This window comes from Carlito syrichta, unplaced genomic scaffold, assembly GCF_000164805.1.
Source record: "Carlito syrichta isolate Samal-C Ts95f unplaced genomic scaffold, Tarsius_syrichta-2.0.1 Scaffold316302, whole genome shotgun sequence".
Taxonomy (NCBI): Eukaryota; Metazoa; Chordata; class Mammalia; order Primates; family Tarsiidae; genus Carlito; species Carlito syrichta.
In genome coordinates this window covers 1,110,222-1,125,000 of record NW_007260398.1, presented here as the reverse complement: position 1 = coordinate 1,125,000, position 14,779 = coordinate 1,110,222, and the positions used below count along the sequence as shown (strand labels likewise).

The 14,779-nt window shown below is 42.4% G+C and overlaps 1 protein-coding gene across 2 annotated transcripts in view; it reads right to left on the bottom strand.

Annotated features, from left to right (window-relative positions):
• Positions 1-14,779, bottom strand: part of DIP2B (disco interacting protein 2 homolog B) — a 142,824-nt gene that overhangs the window by 43,538 nt on the left and 84,507 nt on the right. For both annotated transcript variants that reach the window (XM_021707017.1, XM_008074090.1), the window contains 7 exons: positions 14,260-14,379; positions 11,074-11,188; positions 10,240-10,379; positions 8,601-8,737; positions 6,418-6,498; positions 4,423-4,550; positions 2,574-2,688 (listed from right to left, as the gene is read on the bottom strand). In XM_021707017.1, coding sequence (XP_021562692.1) covers positions 2,574-2,688; positions 4,423-4,550; positions 6,418-6,498; positions 8,601-8,737; positions 10,240-10,379; positions 11,074-11,188; positions 14,260-14,379 — 836 coding nt within the window. The remainder of the gene's footprint in view (positions 1-2,573; positions 2,689-4,422; positions 4,551-6,417; positions 6,499-8,600; positions 8,738-10,239; positions 10,380-11,073; positions 11,189-14,259; positions 14,380-14,779) is intronic.

The window sequence follows — 14,779 nt, the reverse complement described above, 5'->3', positions numbered from 1 at the left end:
GGCACGAGTTACCACATCTGGCTAAATTTTGATTTATTGTAGAGACAAGGGCTGGTGTCGAACCTGTGGGCTCAGGCAATTCACTTGCGCTGACCTCCCAAAGTGCTGGGATTAAGGGTTGAGCCACCGAGCCTGGCCCTGACCAACTATTAATACCAGTTAGCAAGGTTCCATTGTGTCACCCATAAGTCTTACTGAATAGGAGATGTAACCCCAGAATGAAAACAGACTGACAGTCGTAAAGAGCAATCATAAAGGTGGACAAGGTCTTTTATCAAAACAACTTAAAAGGGCAAAGGAATACACTTGAAAATCATATTCCTCAAACTGCTATATTAACCAACACAGATGACTGGGAAACAGAAAGTCTGGCAGAGTTCCTAAATTTCTGGTTTTGTAAGAAAACACAGAAAGTTAGCAAATGTTGCACATGTAACCTAGGTTTCGCACCAAAAACACATCATCCAGTAAGTCATCTATTAACTGCCTTTCCTTAGAAGGTGCTGGGTTAGGTATTTAGTTTACAATATACACAGACCCAGATTTTACTTCTGGCCTCTCACCTACTAGTACATATGGTATCTTCACGGCTTCACAATGGACCTAAATGCCCCAAGCTGAGGAGTTGCAGTCTATATCTTACTTCATGCCCAAATCAACCCAAATGACTTTCACAAGAATTGGATTAGTAAATTGGCACTGTACTTAATTTCTATAGTTGCTTTCCAGGGAAAAGTAAGAAATTTCTTGTGAAATTTCAGGAATACTCGCTTTTCTATAGTAGAAAAAAATATATGTAATTCACCCAAAAGTCTACCATTATGCCCCAAAGTTCATTCTGAACAGAAGAAGTAGGTTTTTGTTTGAAAATATGAATGGTATGAGAAGTATCCCCTTTGCGTGTCTGCCCCTTGGCCATCTTTCAGAGTCCAACCCAGTTCCACCTTCTTCATGGTGTTTTCTGCATAGTCTATGTTCAGTAGATTTTCTTTTCTCTGATTTTCGCCCACCAATAGCCTATACTATACCAGCTGATAATTCAGACTCACAGACCCTGAGGATAGAAAGAAATCTAAGTCACTGTTTCTACAACATCACCACTCCCTGGCATAATAAATTAAAATGATCCACGAAGAGAAGTTACAGACACTGGGAACGTGTCCAGTAATGTCTAAGTTGTTACGGCGAGGACAGTCCATGCCTTCTTTGGACTATCTACTTAGCTAACAAATATTTACTGAGTCTGCTATGACGTGTGCTAGCATAGCTATCAGGTTCTGGGGACTAAGCTCTGAACAAAAGAGACAAAGAAATCTTGACCTTCATGGGGCTGTAGAAAACAATTAGTAGGCCTGGCACAGTGGCTCACGCCTGTAATCCCAGCACTTTGGAAGGCTTGAGCCTAGGAGTCTGAGGTTGCAGTGAGCAGTGATTGTACCACTGTACTCCAGGCTGGGTGACAGAGTGAGGCCCTGACTCAAAAAAAAAACACCAAAAAACAAAACAACTAATAAATACAAAATAAAGACAAAATACTTAGATGGTAATAAACACTAAGTAGAAAAATACAAGTGAAGAGACAGAGGGAAAGGGAACATTAGAGTGGACTTCTCTAATCTCTTTATTGGAGATTATGCTTACAATCTTTATAAAAAAAAATGTAAGGAACAGGGTTTTGCTGTGTTGTCCAGGTTGGGAGTGGTATTCACAAGTGCAGTCAGCTTTGAACTCTTGGGCTTAAGTGATCTTCCCACCTCAGCCTCTCAAGTCGCTGAAACAGAGGGGTATATCACCACAGCTGGCTTATTATTTCTGGCATGAATAATAATCTCCAGCATTATTTATTGAATGCAGGTACTATACATGTCATCTGATTATCTCATTTAATCCTTCCAATGGCTATGAAAAGTAGATCATTTTATCCCCACTTTATAGGTTAGGAAATAAACTCAGTGAGGTTAAGTGACTTGCCCAAGAGGACACATGGTAGGGAATGGCACTGAACTCCAAGTCTGAGTCCCAAGGAGGAGGAAGAGGAGGCTCCCTGCATCCTGTCAGCTGCTGCCTGCTAGCAGCATGTCCCTCACACTGAGCGCAAGTCATTCTTCTCTCCTCACGGTTTATTTCACCACGCACCTCCTCTAACCCCGCGGCAAAGCTCTGGCAGGGTAAGGGTAATGGCTTACATTTTTGTGGATCCCTCACACTCTAGGCACCACTTATGTATGGCATGTAGTAAAACTGTAACTAACTACCAACAAGTGGATTGTTGCTGTCAGAGATGTGTTCCATGTACGGACAGCTAAAACTTTCTTGAGTAGTAAACACTTAGGCATGAAAGAATCTGCTGAGGCAAGTCAATTCCATTGTTTTTGGCAACCTGAGCAGAAAAATACTCTGTGGTCCACAAGAAGAAACAGTACTCATTATCTGGTTTTGCTAACAGTACCCAGAATATTCGAGCAATGATTGGTGAGAAAAAAATAAGGAGGCATTACTGGCCCATCGCAGAAAAAGCTTACGTAGCAGTTGCTGCCACCTCTGACTGGACACAGACCCCGAGGCGTGCTCACCTGCAGCACCCGGCTCATCCACTGGAAGCTGTCTTCCTCAGAAGCATCGGGTCTTTGTTCCGCAACCACCACAATGCGCTCATCATAAAATACAGACACAGAAAACACAGCAATTCTAAGAGAGACAGATCAAACACATCAGGACTTCCTTCACAACCAGTCCTAAAAGCTTTGCTTAATTGGAATTACAGAGAGGAGACGTCCCCACCATACCACCCAGAAATGACTCGTTTAGAAAATGTCATGATTGTTACCATCTAAATGAGGAGTTGTTCAGTCATTCAAATAATAACAACAGGTATTAATAAGCACAAATGCCATGAATGTTGGGGACATAGTGGTAAATAAGACAAAGTTCCTGTCTTTGTGACACTTACGTGTTAGAGACGGAACAAACAAATCAACATATACTACTATCATGTTGCAATATACAAGGGGGTGGGGTGTGTGTGGGGTGGTGATTACTTAAGGCGGGATGGCTGGGGGGGCGCCTCCCTGAGGAGTGGACATTGGAGCAGAGACCTGAATGAAGTGAGGACGCGAGCCACGCGAAGATCTGGAGGAAGAGGTTTCCGGGCAGAAGGAACGAAAAGCGAAAAGGTTCTGAGGTAGGGACGAGCCTGGCAGGTTTGAGGAACAGCAAGAAGGCCAGTGTGCCTGGAGCAAAGTGGTGAAGCAGAGAGCAGGAGGGAGAGGTCAGACCCAGGCCAGGGCAGAGCGCGGAGGACCTGGGAGGCCGGGGAGGGAGGATGGAATTGGTTCTGAGGGAGGTCTCCGCTCAAATGTCCCCTTACTAGCGAGGCATTCCCAGACCACCTCATGGGCATCAGCAAGCCACCCCCGTCCCATGTGTTTTTTCCCACAGTTCTTATTTCCCTGTTTATGTCGCTACTGTCTGTGTCCCACAGTGAGAATGTAAGCTTCATGAGGGCAAAGACTCGACCTGCTTGCTCAGTGCCGCAGCTGCAGCACCTAGCACAATGGCACAGAGTTGGCACCCAATAAACATTTACTGAAAAAATGTGTGAAAGAATGGGAAGGCACTAGGGAGCTGAGCCAGCCAGCAAGCCTGCCTGACACCCACCTCCCTTCCCATCACACATATTCACAGAACACCTACCAGGTGCCAGGCACTGTGCCCAGGGCTGGGACACGACTGTGACTAGAGACAGGCCTAGCGCCCCATGGAGGTTATATCTCATAGGAAGCCACACCATTACAAAACACCACACATTCCAGAAACTGGTTCTTTTTCATTTCCTTAATTTTTCTTACTTAAAAAACTAAAGGGACACCAAGGTTGCTTTGAAGAGAGATATCCATGATTGTAAACTGGTGAATTGGACATTGACTACTCAAATATGTAGTAAATCTCTTTTTTTGCATTAATAAGCAACGAAAAAAGATATCTAATCAACTTTGCTCATGGACTTTTAAATTAGCACTTGTGCTATGTCCATCTTCACATTAAAATGGTATGGAGTAAGAGAAAGAATTCTTAGATGCAAATGCCTACAGAGCAGCATCTCAATTAGTCTGAATGGCATTACTTCTGCACTGAAGAAGTGTATCAAGTTCAGCGTTTTAGAATTCTCAGTCCTAAAAGATTCAACAAATAGTAGTAATTAAAATCAGAAACACAAGATATAGTTATGTCTTAATCCTCTCAATCACAGCCAAAGAACCAGACGCTGCAGGATAAATGTTTAAAGTCAGGCTTCTGCTATGCCTAACCAAACACAATCTCATCACTTGGAAAGAGAATTGAAAGGATACAACTCTAATCACCCTGTGAAGATCTACATAGATTCCAACAGAAGGGCTAACATTTCAAGTTTGTGCTACTCACCTTCCTCTGTAAACAGTCTTTATTGACTCAACAGCCAATCCAGTAGCAACAATGTCATCAGCATTATGTCTTCGACCACTAACCATCAGTAAGCCGTCCATTTTCCCAACCACGAACACCAAACTACCCTGAAAGGTAATGATGATTTACCTTGATTGCTATAACTTAGTAAAACAGACATATTTTACTTCCTGCCTTGAAATAAATCTCACACAAAAAAATCAGAAACCAAACAATGCCATATTTTATGCATTCTAGAGAAAATGGTTCACATCTTAACATTTCTGAAATCAGTAGGGAAGTCAGTGGCATCTAACAGCCAATGGGGCCTTATACTATATAAGAAGATAATTTGTTCATATTTACTTTTTGGGAGGAGTTTTTATAAGAAACCAACTAGGATTCCACACAAACATAGTTTATTTTCTCAATGTTTATGTATTAGTTCACCTTCTGTACCTACTCATAGGATGAATGCAGAGGAAAAAATGTAATTTTATTTGCTGCTAGAATTAGGAGATTAAAACTGTTTTAATGAGAATGATTTATTTATAAGGGTAATGTTGTTTCCATCAAGCGAGATTAGATATAAGCTAATAAAAAAGGTCTATGAGAAATTTGTGCTTTTCTTTCCCAGTAAGATAAGAGAGCAGCAGGAGACTCTACTATCAAAGCCCCCAAAGCATCACTGCATAAATAATCTTCCCAGACCCATTTGCAGTAAATTAACAATTTTTCATTCATTACAACATTCCCAAATTTTTTTTGACCATTCACACATATTCAATTATCTAGTAGTTACTGCCATGTGAATGTCACTCACTGACTTAATGAGCATAATGTAGGGCCATCCACTGACTGAGCTATGTAAGCAAAACATAACCTATATCCTCAAGAAGCTACTGGTCCGTCCCAGATGACAGGAAAGAAGCAGCCATTTCCAATACAGCCTGAAAAGTCTGTGTTCGTAACAGAATGAGACAGTCACTGCATTTCAACCTCCCTTGTAGCTAGGTCTGGCCAAGGGACTAGTTCAGACCAAAGATATAAGCAGAAGTTGCACAGCAGCCTCAGGGAGTCTTCCTTAGACGAGAGGAAGCCTGCTCCTTTTCCTCTGTTTCTTTGAATGCAGGTGTGAGGCTGGAACTCCATCCTGGACCTCAATAGTGGAGCCATAAGCTAGAAGAGGCTAGGTCTTTGAAAGTTCCTTGTGCTGAGTGAAAGTCAAGACAGCAGGTGTAGACTACTGTTTCAAGGAGAACGATTTTCCTAGACCTATGTCCTGGCTCCCCTCATAAATGGTGAGGGAGAAATAAAATAGAATCTTCTCTTATATGACTTAAGCTGTTAACAGAGAAGAGCGGGTAGGAGGTAATGAGAGATGGCTGGCGGGATATGGGCTTAGCTAGGAATAATGACTGCTGACCACTCACAAAATAAAATCCCACTTCCCATGATGTCATGCAAAGCTCTTCATGACCTGGCTTCTGGCTATCCTCGTAGGCTCAAATTCACTGTGAACTCTTTTGAGAACAGGCTTTTTGTGGCCGGCAGCCTCTGTAAATCCAGTGCCTATAAATACCATGTGCTGAATAACAAATTGTTTTCATTCAAAGAATTTACTATAACACATGGTATAGAGCCAATGATTTATATCAAAGAGCTTTATACACCAAGTATTATGGCTACTCTTTGCTAGTGAAGCTAACTTTTCCCATAACTATTCTAACTTACTGCAACATGTTAATTAAATCAAAGATGCAGAGAATAAGTGAAATAAAAAACAATGTCTTAGGTTGAAGCAGTGAAGTGAACTTGGGTATTGAAAACAATAAACATTAACTCATTTTATGAAATCTTCACAGGAACTACTCTAAAAATAAGTTACATGGCCTTGTAACATTCTTGAACTAATCAGATTTTGTTCTGTTTTGTGAATCAAAGTCCAAATATTTGGATTAGGTGTACCAAAATGAACACAAAAGCATCACTTACTGGTCCTACAAATCCCAGCAATCCTGATCGGATGAACGGCACATCCCCAACAGGAGAACCTGCAGAATTCACTGGAATCACCTAAAAAAAGACAAGAGGACAAAAGCAAAAACTTGGCTTTTTCTTTAAGAATATATTTAATTTTTAAAAAGTCTTATTGAAAAAAATTTCAAGAGTAATGCTTATTGAAAAACTACAACATATATAAATAGAGAGTTCAGTCATTCCATCCCCTTAAGTGAAACAAACATTCATAATTTGTTTATCTCTCTGGACTTTTTTTTTTTTTGAGTTGGAGTCTCACTCTGTTGCCCAGACTGGAGTGCAGTGGCCGCTCCCGGCCACTGCAGCCTCGACCTGCTGGGCTCCGGCAATCCTTCCACCTCAGCCTTCCGAGTAGCTGGAACTACAGGCGCGCATTATCACGCCCGGCTGATTTTGGACTTTTTTTTTGAGTTGGAGTCTCACTCTGTCACCCAGACTGGAGTGCAGTGGCTGCTCCCGGCCACCGCAGCCTTGACCTGCTGGGCTCTGGTGATCCTTCTACCTCAGCCTTCCAAGTAGCTGGAACTACAGGTGCGTGCTACCACGCCCAGCTAATTTTTGATTTATTGTAGAGATGAGGACTCGTCAAGTTGCCCAAGTGGGTCTCAAACCCGTGGGCTCAGGCAATCCACTCACCTCAGCCTCCCAAAGGCGCAGGATTACAGGCTGAGCCACCGAGCCCGGCTTCTCTGGACTTTTTAAAAGATGCATACAGTAACATATTAGGGGTACTTTAAAAAGGGACCATATTGCATAACTGTTTTGTACCTTGCTTTTTCACATAATATATCTTGGATATTCTTCCAAGTCACTAAGAGTCAATCTAGCCCACTGTGTAAAAGGCCCTGTAATGTGCCACTTCATTGGGGATAGGACAGTACAGCCCTTGAAGTTGGTTCAATTTCTGGCTCTGGCAATTAGTAGTAGTATGAGCTTTAGGCAAGTGTCTGGACTTTTCTGGGCCTCAATTTTTCAGTCATAAAATGGAGTTCTCAATGTCCACAGGGTTAAAGTAAAAATTAAGGAATGCAAACAGATTTACAGACATAAGCATGGTGCCTGGCCCAGAGTCAGTTTCAGGAAATGATAGGTGGCTATTGGAATAAAAACCTGTCTTTCATTATGGTTGGATAAGTTATTCTGATGTTTATTATAAATTATGCTTTAATGAATACTGCTGTACATATTTTGTAAATTTGTACAAAAGGCATGAGTCTTTTCTGTTTTAATTGTCTAGCCTACAAAACTGCTATATCAATGTACATTCCACTAATACCATATTAAGATATCTGTTTTTCCCACATCCTAACACTACGTGTTATGTTACCCATTTTGCCAAACTTTGCCAAACCAGTACAAAAACAGACATCCCACTGTTAGCTTTCTTTCCTTATCTTTGGAGACAGGGTCTTACTCTGTCACTAAGACTGGAGTGCAGTGGCACGATCATAGTTCACTGCAGCCTTGAATTCCTGGGCCCAACTGATTCTTCCACCTCAGCCTTCTGAGTAGCTAGCACTACAGGCATGTGTCACCATACCTAGCTTTTTTTCCTTTTTCTTAAAAAAAAAAAAAAAAAAAGAGAGACGAGGTCTTACTGTGTTGCCCAGGCTGGCCTCAAACTCCTGGCCTCAAGCAATCCTCCCAGCTAGGCCTCTCAAAGCACTAGGATTATAAGTTATTTTTAATTTTTAATTTGGCATAACTTGAGTTTACTCTTAAGAGATGGAGCCACCATCACCGTACTCTCAAAATTTACTTTTGAGCTCTTTGTGAGGTCTCTTACTCTTTATTTATCTAACAGATACACAACAGCACTTCCTATGTGTAAGGTGCTTCTCTAAGAACTTTATGAACATTCATTGATTTAGTCTTCACAACAATCCTATGAGGGAGGTACTATTATTATTACTCACATTTTAAAGATAAGGGAACTTGGGCATAGAGAGGTTAAGCAACTCACCCAAGGTCAGTTACTGAGCAGTGAAGTTAAGATTTGAACTAGGGCAGTCTAGCTCCAGGGTACACACTTTCAACCGTTATGTTACACTATGTTCTGTTCTGTCAGCCGGGGGATCTGACCGAGTGACATTCTGACCTCACCAAAGATTTCCCTCTGAACAGTTAATATCATGTACCTCAAATGTATTTTTTGTCACACCAGCAAGCCCAAAGTACATCATGCCTCCAGTTCTGGAGCTAACACAGATTTCTCCAATTTCATCTGTCTTGCAGAGTTGGGGAGGTCCGTCTGGTTTCACAATGCACATCATTCCTAATGTACAGAAAATGCAAGTGAGGGACAAAGATTTTGTAACACTTTTGTAGAATAATAGCTCCATCCTGTGAACCTGGGAGAGTTTTGCATTTACTGAGTGGTATTAAGTAAAAATATCAAACAGGAATGCTGGTATTAAGTAAAAATATCAAACAGGAATAAATCTGAAGCTACATTGTTATTTGGGAAAAAAAATCTTTTTATTTATTTATTTTTATAATTTTTTTTTTTTGAGTTGGAGTCTCACTCTGTCACCCAGACAGGAGTGCAGTGGCCGCTCCCGGCCACTGCAGCCTTGACCTGCTGAGCTCCGGCCTTCCAAGTAGCTGGAACTACAGGCACGTGCTACCACGCCTGGCTAATTTTTTTATTTATTGTAGAGATGAGGTCTCGTCAAGTTGCCCAGGCGGGTCTCGAACCCACGGGCTCAGGCAATCCACTCACCTCAGCCTCCCAAAGGCGCGGCATTACAGGCTGAGCCACCGAGCCCAGCTTTAATTTTTTTTTTTTTGAGTTGGAATCTCACTCTGTTGCACAGACTGGAGTGCAGTGGCCACTCCCGCCCACTGCAGCCTCGACCTGCTGGGCTCCGGCGATCCATCCGCCTCAGCCTTCCAAGTATCTGGAAATACAGGCACGCGCTACCATGCCCGGCTGATTTTTGATTTATTGTAGAGATGAGATCTCGCCAAGTTGTCTCGAACCCGCGGGCTCAGGCAATCCACTTACCTTAGCCTCCCAAAGTGCGAGATTACAGCCTGAGCCACCAAGCCTGGCTAAAAAAAACTTTTGAGTTGGAGTTCTCATTCTGTAGCCCAGGCTGGAAGTGCAGTGGCATGCTCACAGCCACCGCAGCCTCGACCTTCTGGACTTAGGCGTTCCTTCCACCTCAGCCTTCCAAGTAGCTGGAATCACAGGCACATGCCACCACACCCAGCTAATTTTTTGATTTACTGTAGAGATGAGGTCTCGCTAAGATGCCCAGTCTGGTCTCGAACCTGTGGGCTCAGGTAATCCTCTCACCTCTGCCTCCCAAGTGCTGGGGTTACAGGCGTGAGTCACCATGACCAGCTAGTAGATTTGAAATTTAAAGGTTGGAGAGACAGTGATATATTAAGAGTAATTGCAAAATCCAAATACACAAGTTAGATGAATTAGCTGGTACCCCTAGGCAGATCAAACGAATACATTCTTGGAAGCAGTATGCTCTAATTTTTGGCCAGACCCAATGGTGTGGCAATTATAGTGAAAACCAGGTAACTTTAGTGTCACTCAGTACTTAGCCTTCCATGTGAGGTGTACCGGAAGCATCCACAGTCGAGAAAACATACAACACTGCTGGACAGTCAGTATGATTATAACTACTTAACTGTCAGAGGCTTTGTGAGACTAAGTACTGAATTGAGGATTCCTGGCTTTGGATTGCCTACTTTATCAGGCTATACTATCTCTGACAACGAATCCTGATGAAAACTCAAATGGTGTTCCTCCCAACTCACCACCAGGCATGACATGCCCCACATCCTGGACCGTCAGTGCGGAATTTTTATCTTCAGTATTGACCCGTATTACCCCATAGCTCAATCCATTCATTGAGAGAATGGCTCTTCCTGGCAGAGGGGCCCCTGGGACTCCAGGCCTGAAAAGAAAATAAACCCTTCAGGTTTGGCAAATTAAATAATACCAAGACAAAAAATAAGACATAGGAAAATACATTTCCTCTGGGTACTATACAGGGTAATCAGTTGTTAAGAATATACTGGTCTTGGGTGTATGATACATGTTCTATCCATACTTAAGCTACAATCAAGAATTAGCCTGTTTCTAACCCAAGACACTAAGGATTCTGAAGAGCAAAATGAAACAGAAAAAGAACTAATTCACAACGTCAGGAGTGGTGGCTTACGCCTGTAATCCCAGCACTTTGGGAGGTGGAGACAAAGGATTGCCTGAGCCCAGGGGTTTAAGACCAGCCTAGGAATTTGGCAAGACTTTGTCTCTACAATAAATAAAAAAATTAGCTGGGTGTGGTGGTGTGTGCCTGTGGTTCCAGTTACTTGGAAAGCTGAGGTAGAAGGATTGCACACACACACACCAAGAACTAATTCACAAATATGAAGGGAGATTAACCAAAGCAAATTTTCAATTTACTGCATACATTTGGGCAAGAGTAAGAAAAATAAATGAAATGCTTGAAACTACAAAGTAACTTTCACTTTTAGGCTTATGAAGCAGAAAATAAGTTAATACCCCTATGACACCACCTGGTAAATACTGCATATTTCATCCAAATTGTAACACACACCAAGAGCATCTGATATCCTGAACAGTACCTGCGGATTGCTACAGTCATGGCTTCAGCGGACGTAGCACATGGACAGATGGCCTCAGGCTTCAGCCCATGGCTTTGGAACAGACTCAGGAAGGCATCACAGGATGACACAGACCCTAAGGAGTTGGAACAGATCAACCTAAAGCTGAAATTGGGATTTTCAACATTGCAGGAAAATGGTAAAGAGAGGAAAGTTCACAGAAAAGGGGGACCTAAAAAACTCAGAATTATTTTTGTTGGAGGCAAGCCCCTTGTAGCACAGGCTTTCCCCGCTAGGTAAGTGTTCTAGGGACCCATCAGCATCAGTGTACCACGAGTGTTGTGAGAGGCTGCGTTGGGTTTTAGTGAATTCTTTTTGGAGATTCTTTCAACACATTTGCCCATTTCACGATGGGCGATTTACGAATACACCTGTCCACACTGTGCTGAGTGTTCAGCAGTTTTGACCAAAATCAGCATGTTCCCTGTGCCCCATCCTCCCTATTCATCTAATCTTGCCCCGAGTGACTTCTTTATGTTTCATAGGATGAAAAAAGTCTTCAAAGGAAAACAATTTGCTGATGTGGAAGAGGTAAAACAAAAAACGGCAGAAGTACTATAAGACTGACTGACGAGTTCAAAAACTATTTTGAGTAGTGGAAAAAGCATCTCGATAAGGGTATTGTATCAAATGGGGAGTACTTTGAAGGTGGCAGAAGTTTTAACATGTAAGAATAAGTAAACAATTTTTAATCAATAAATTCTGGGTTTTTTTGGTCCTCCCAGTATTTGTTTCTCATGAGGACTTACATTATATGTTGTTAATTCCATATAAATATTTTACTGTGCCTATGAGGTGGTTTGATACATTTCTTTTTTTTAAAATATTTTTTATTAAGGTTTTGTGGGGTACAGTTAAGGGTTAGGTATACAATTACATTTCATTCAGGCATCCTGTTGATAGGTTTGATACATTTCAAAGAGAAATTAATCATTTAGCCTACAAAAGGCCACTGTCAGAATATTAAGTTACTACTTGGAATAAGGCAAATCATTATCAGAGATAGCCGGGCCAGGCTCGGTGGCTTAGCCTGTAATCCCAGCACTTTGGGAGGCTGAGGTGAGTGGATTGCCTGGGCCCGTGGGTTCGAGACTCCAGTCGGGCAACTTGGTGAGACCTCGTCCCTACAATAAATCAAAAAAAATTAGCCAGGTATGGTAGCACACCCCTGTAATTCTGGCTACTTGGAAGGCTGAGGCAGAAGGATCGCCAGAGCACAGTAGGTCGAGGCTGCGGTGGCCGGGAATGTGCCACTGCACTCCAGTCTGGGCGACAGAGTGAGACTCCAACTCAAAAAGAAAAAAATCAGAGATACCACTGTAGGCAATATGCAGCCTGTTTGTAACTCAGCAACTCTTCCTCAAGAGCTAATATAAGCCGGGCTCGGTGGCTCAGCCTGTAATCCTGTGCTTTGGGAGGCTGAGGTGAGGAGTGGATTGCCTGAGCCCGTGGGTTTGAGATATGCCTGGGCAACTTGGTCAGACCTCATCTTTACAATAAATAAAAAAAAATTAGCCAGGCGTGGTAGCATGCGCCTGTAGTTATGGCTCCTTGGAAGGCTGAAGCGGAAGGATCGCAGGAGCCCAGCAGGTTAAGGCTGCGGTGGCCGGGAGTGTGCCACTGAACTCTAGTCTGGGCAACAGAGTGAGACTCCAACTCAAAAAAATAAACAAATAAAAGAACTAATATAGCCAGTATATAAGATCTAGTAGGGCTTTAGTTCCACCTTCTTCTATGTGTTATTCTGACATTTTCTTATAAGGGATCCCCGTATCTGTGTGGTTTAGTTTACATATATATACACATATATATATACATCTATATCTATCTATCTATCTATCTATCTATCTATCTATCTATCTATCTATCTATCTAATAGAACTGGGGGGGGTCTATGTTTCCCAGGCTGGTCTTGAACTCTTGGCCTCAAGCAATCCTCCTGCCTTAGCCCCTCAAAGTGCTGGGATTACACATGTGAGCCACCATGTGTGGCCTCATGCCTATGCTTTAAACCAGGATGACCAATGTGACCACTGAAAAAAATCCATTTATGACAAAGAGCGTGATATCTAATGCTTTACCTAATTCTACTGCACAAAGGATTGGGATTTTGTGCTTGCATGGAAAAGTAGACAACACAGTATGATCTCTAAGTATTTGCAAACACCTTTGATTATGCTGCTAGGGGGAATTTACATAAAGTCCAGACACTTGGCTAACTCAAGTCACCTTTGTATTGCTCCTGTTATCTAAAGAATATCCACAGTTACAGAATGGAAAGAGAATATAAAAAACTGAGCAAGAAAGAATAGTTTAAAAGCTTATAAATCCATCAAAAGATGAATGCATAAATAAAATGTGGCACATCTACGATATACACTGTAATATTATTGAGCAATAGAAGGGAACGAAGTATTGACAGATGCTACAACATGGATGAACCTTGAAAACATTAACTTAGTGAAAGAAGGCCATCACAAAAGACTACATACTGTGTGGCTGCATTTATATGAAATGCTCAGAGTAGCCGGAAGTGGTGACTCACACCTATGAATCCTAGCATTTTGGGAGGTAGGGGCAAGAGGACTACCTGAGCCCAGGGGTTCAAGGCCAGCCTGGGCAACTTGGCAAGACCTCGTCTCTACAATAAATCAAAAAATTAGCAGGGCATGGTGGCGTGCACCTGTGGTTCCAGCTACTTGGAAGGCTGAGGCGGAAGGATCGCCTGAGCCCAGCAAGTCGAGGTTAGGGTGGCTACGAGCATGCCACACACTCCAGCCTGGGTGACAGAGTGACACTCTAACTCAAAAAAAAGAAATGCTCAGAATAGATAAGTCCAGAGAGACAGAGAGGTTAGTGGTTGTCTAGAGCTGGGGAAGTAGGGAGGTGGGGAGTGAAGTGACTGATCATGGGTGGTTTCTTCTTGGGACAATACAAATGTTCTCAATATAGACTGTGGTGATGGTTTCATAACTCTGTGAATATACCAAAACATTGAAGTATACACTTTAAATGGGTGAGATTTATGGAATGTGAATTATATCTCAATACAAATGTTATTAAAAAAAAAGCTTATAGAAAGAGGGGAAAAAAGCCTCACCACTAAAGGCCAGGGAATTCCCAGAGCCACACAGCAGAAATACTCACAGGGGTTGGCGCCATCAGTCACGATTAACATTCGGAGGGAACTCAGGCTCACGTCTCTTTGGTCCCGATGCGCCATCATAGCCCAGTGCAAGTCTCGACATTTTACTAAAGCTACCTTGGCTGGAAGTTCAAAAGGGATGAAGTTAACATATACATACTTAACATACTATAATCAAAACATTTTTGCTTATTTGGGGATCATGATTTTTACAAGGAGAAAATAAAAAGGGTTTCAAAGCGATTGTTGCCAGAAGGTCAGTGGCAAAAAGCATCAGATTTAGACGACTGTACACAATTGCTCACTCAGACCTCAGGGCAGGCCACAGATACCAGGAAAGGAAACTCTGAACACCAACTAAAGCACTCATAAATCTAACTCAGAGCCGGGCTCGGTGGCTCAGCCTGTAATCCCACGCCTTTGGGAGGCTGAGGTGAGTGGATTGCCTGAAAACCCGGGTTCGAGACCCGCCTGGGCAGCGAGACCTCATCTCTACAATAAATCAAAAAATCAGCCGGGCAT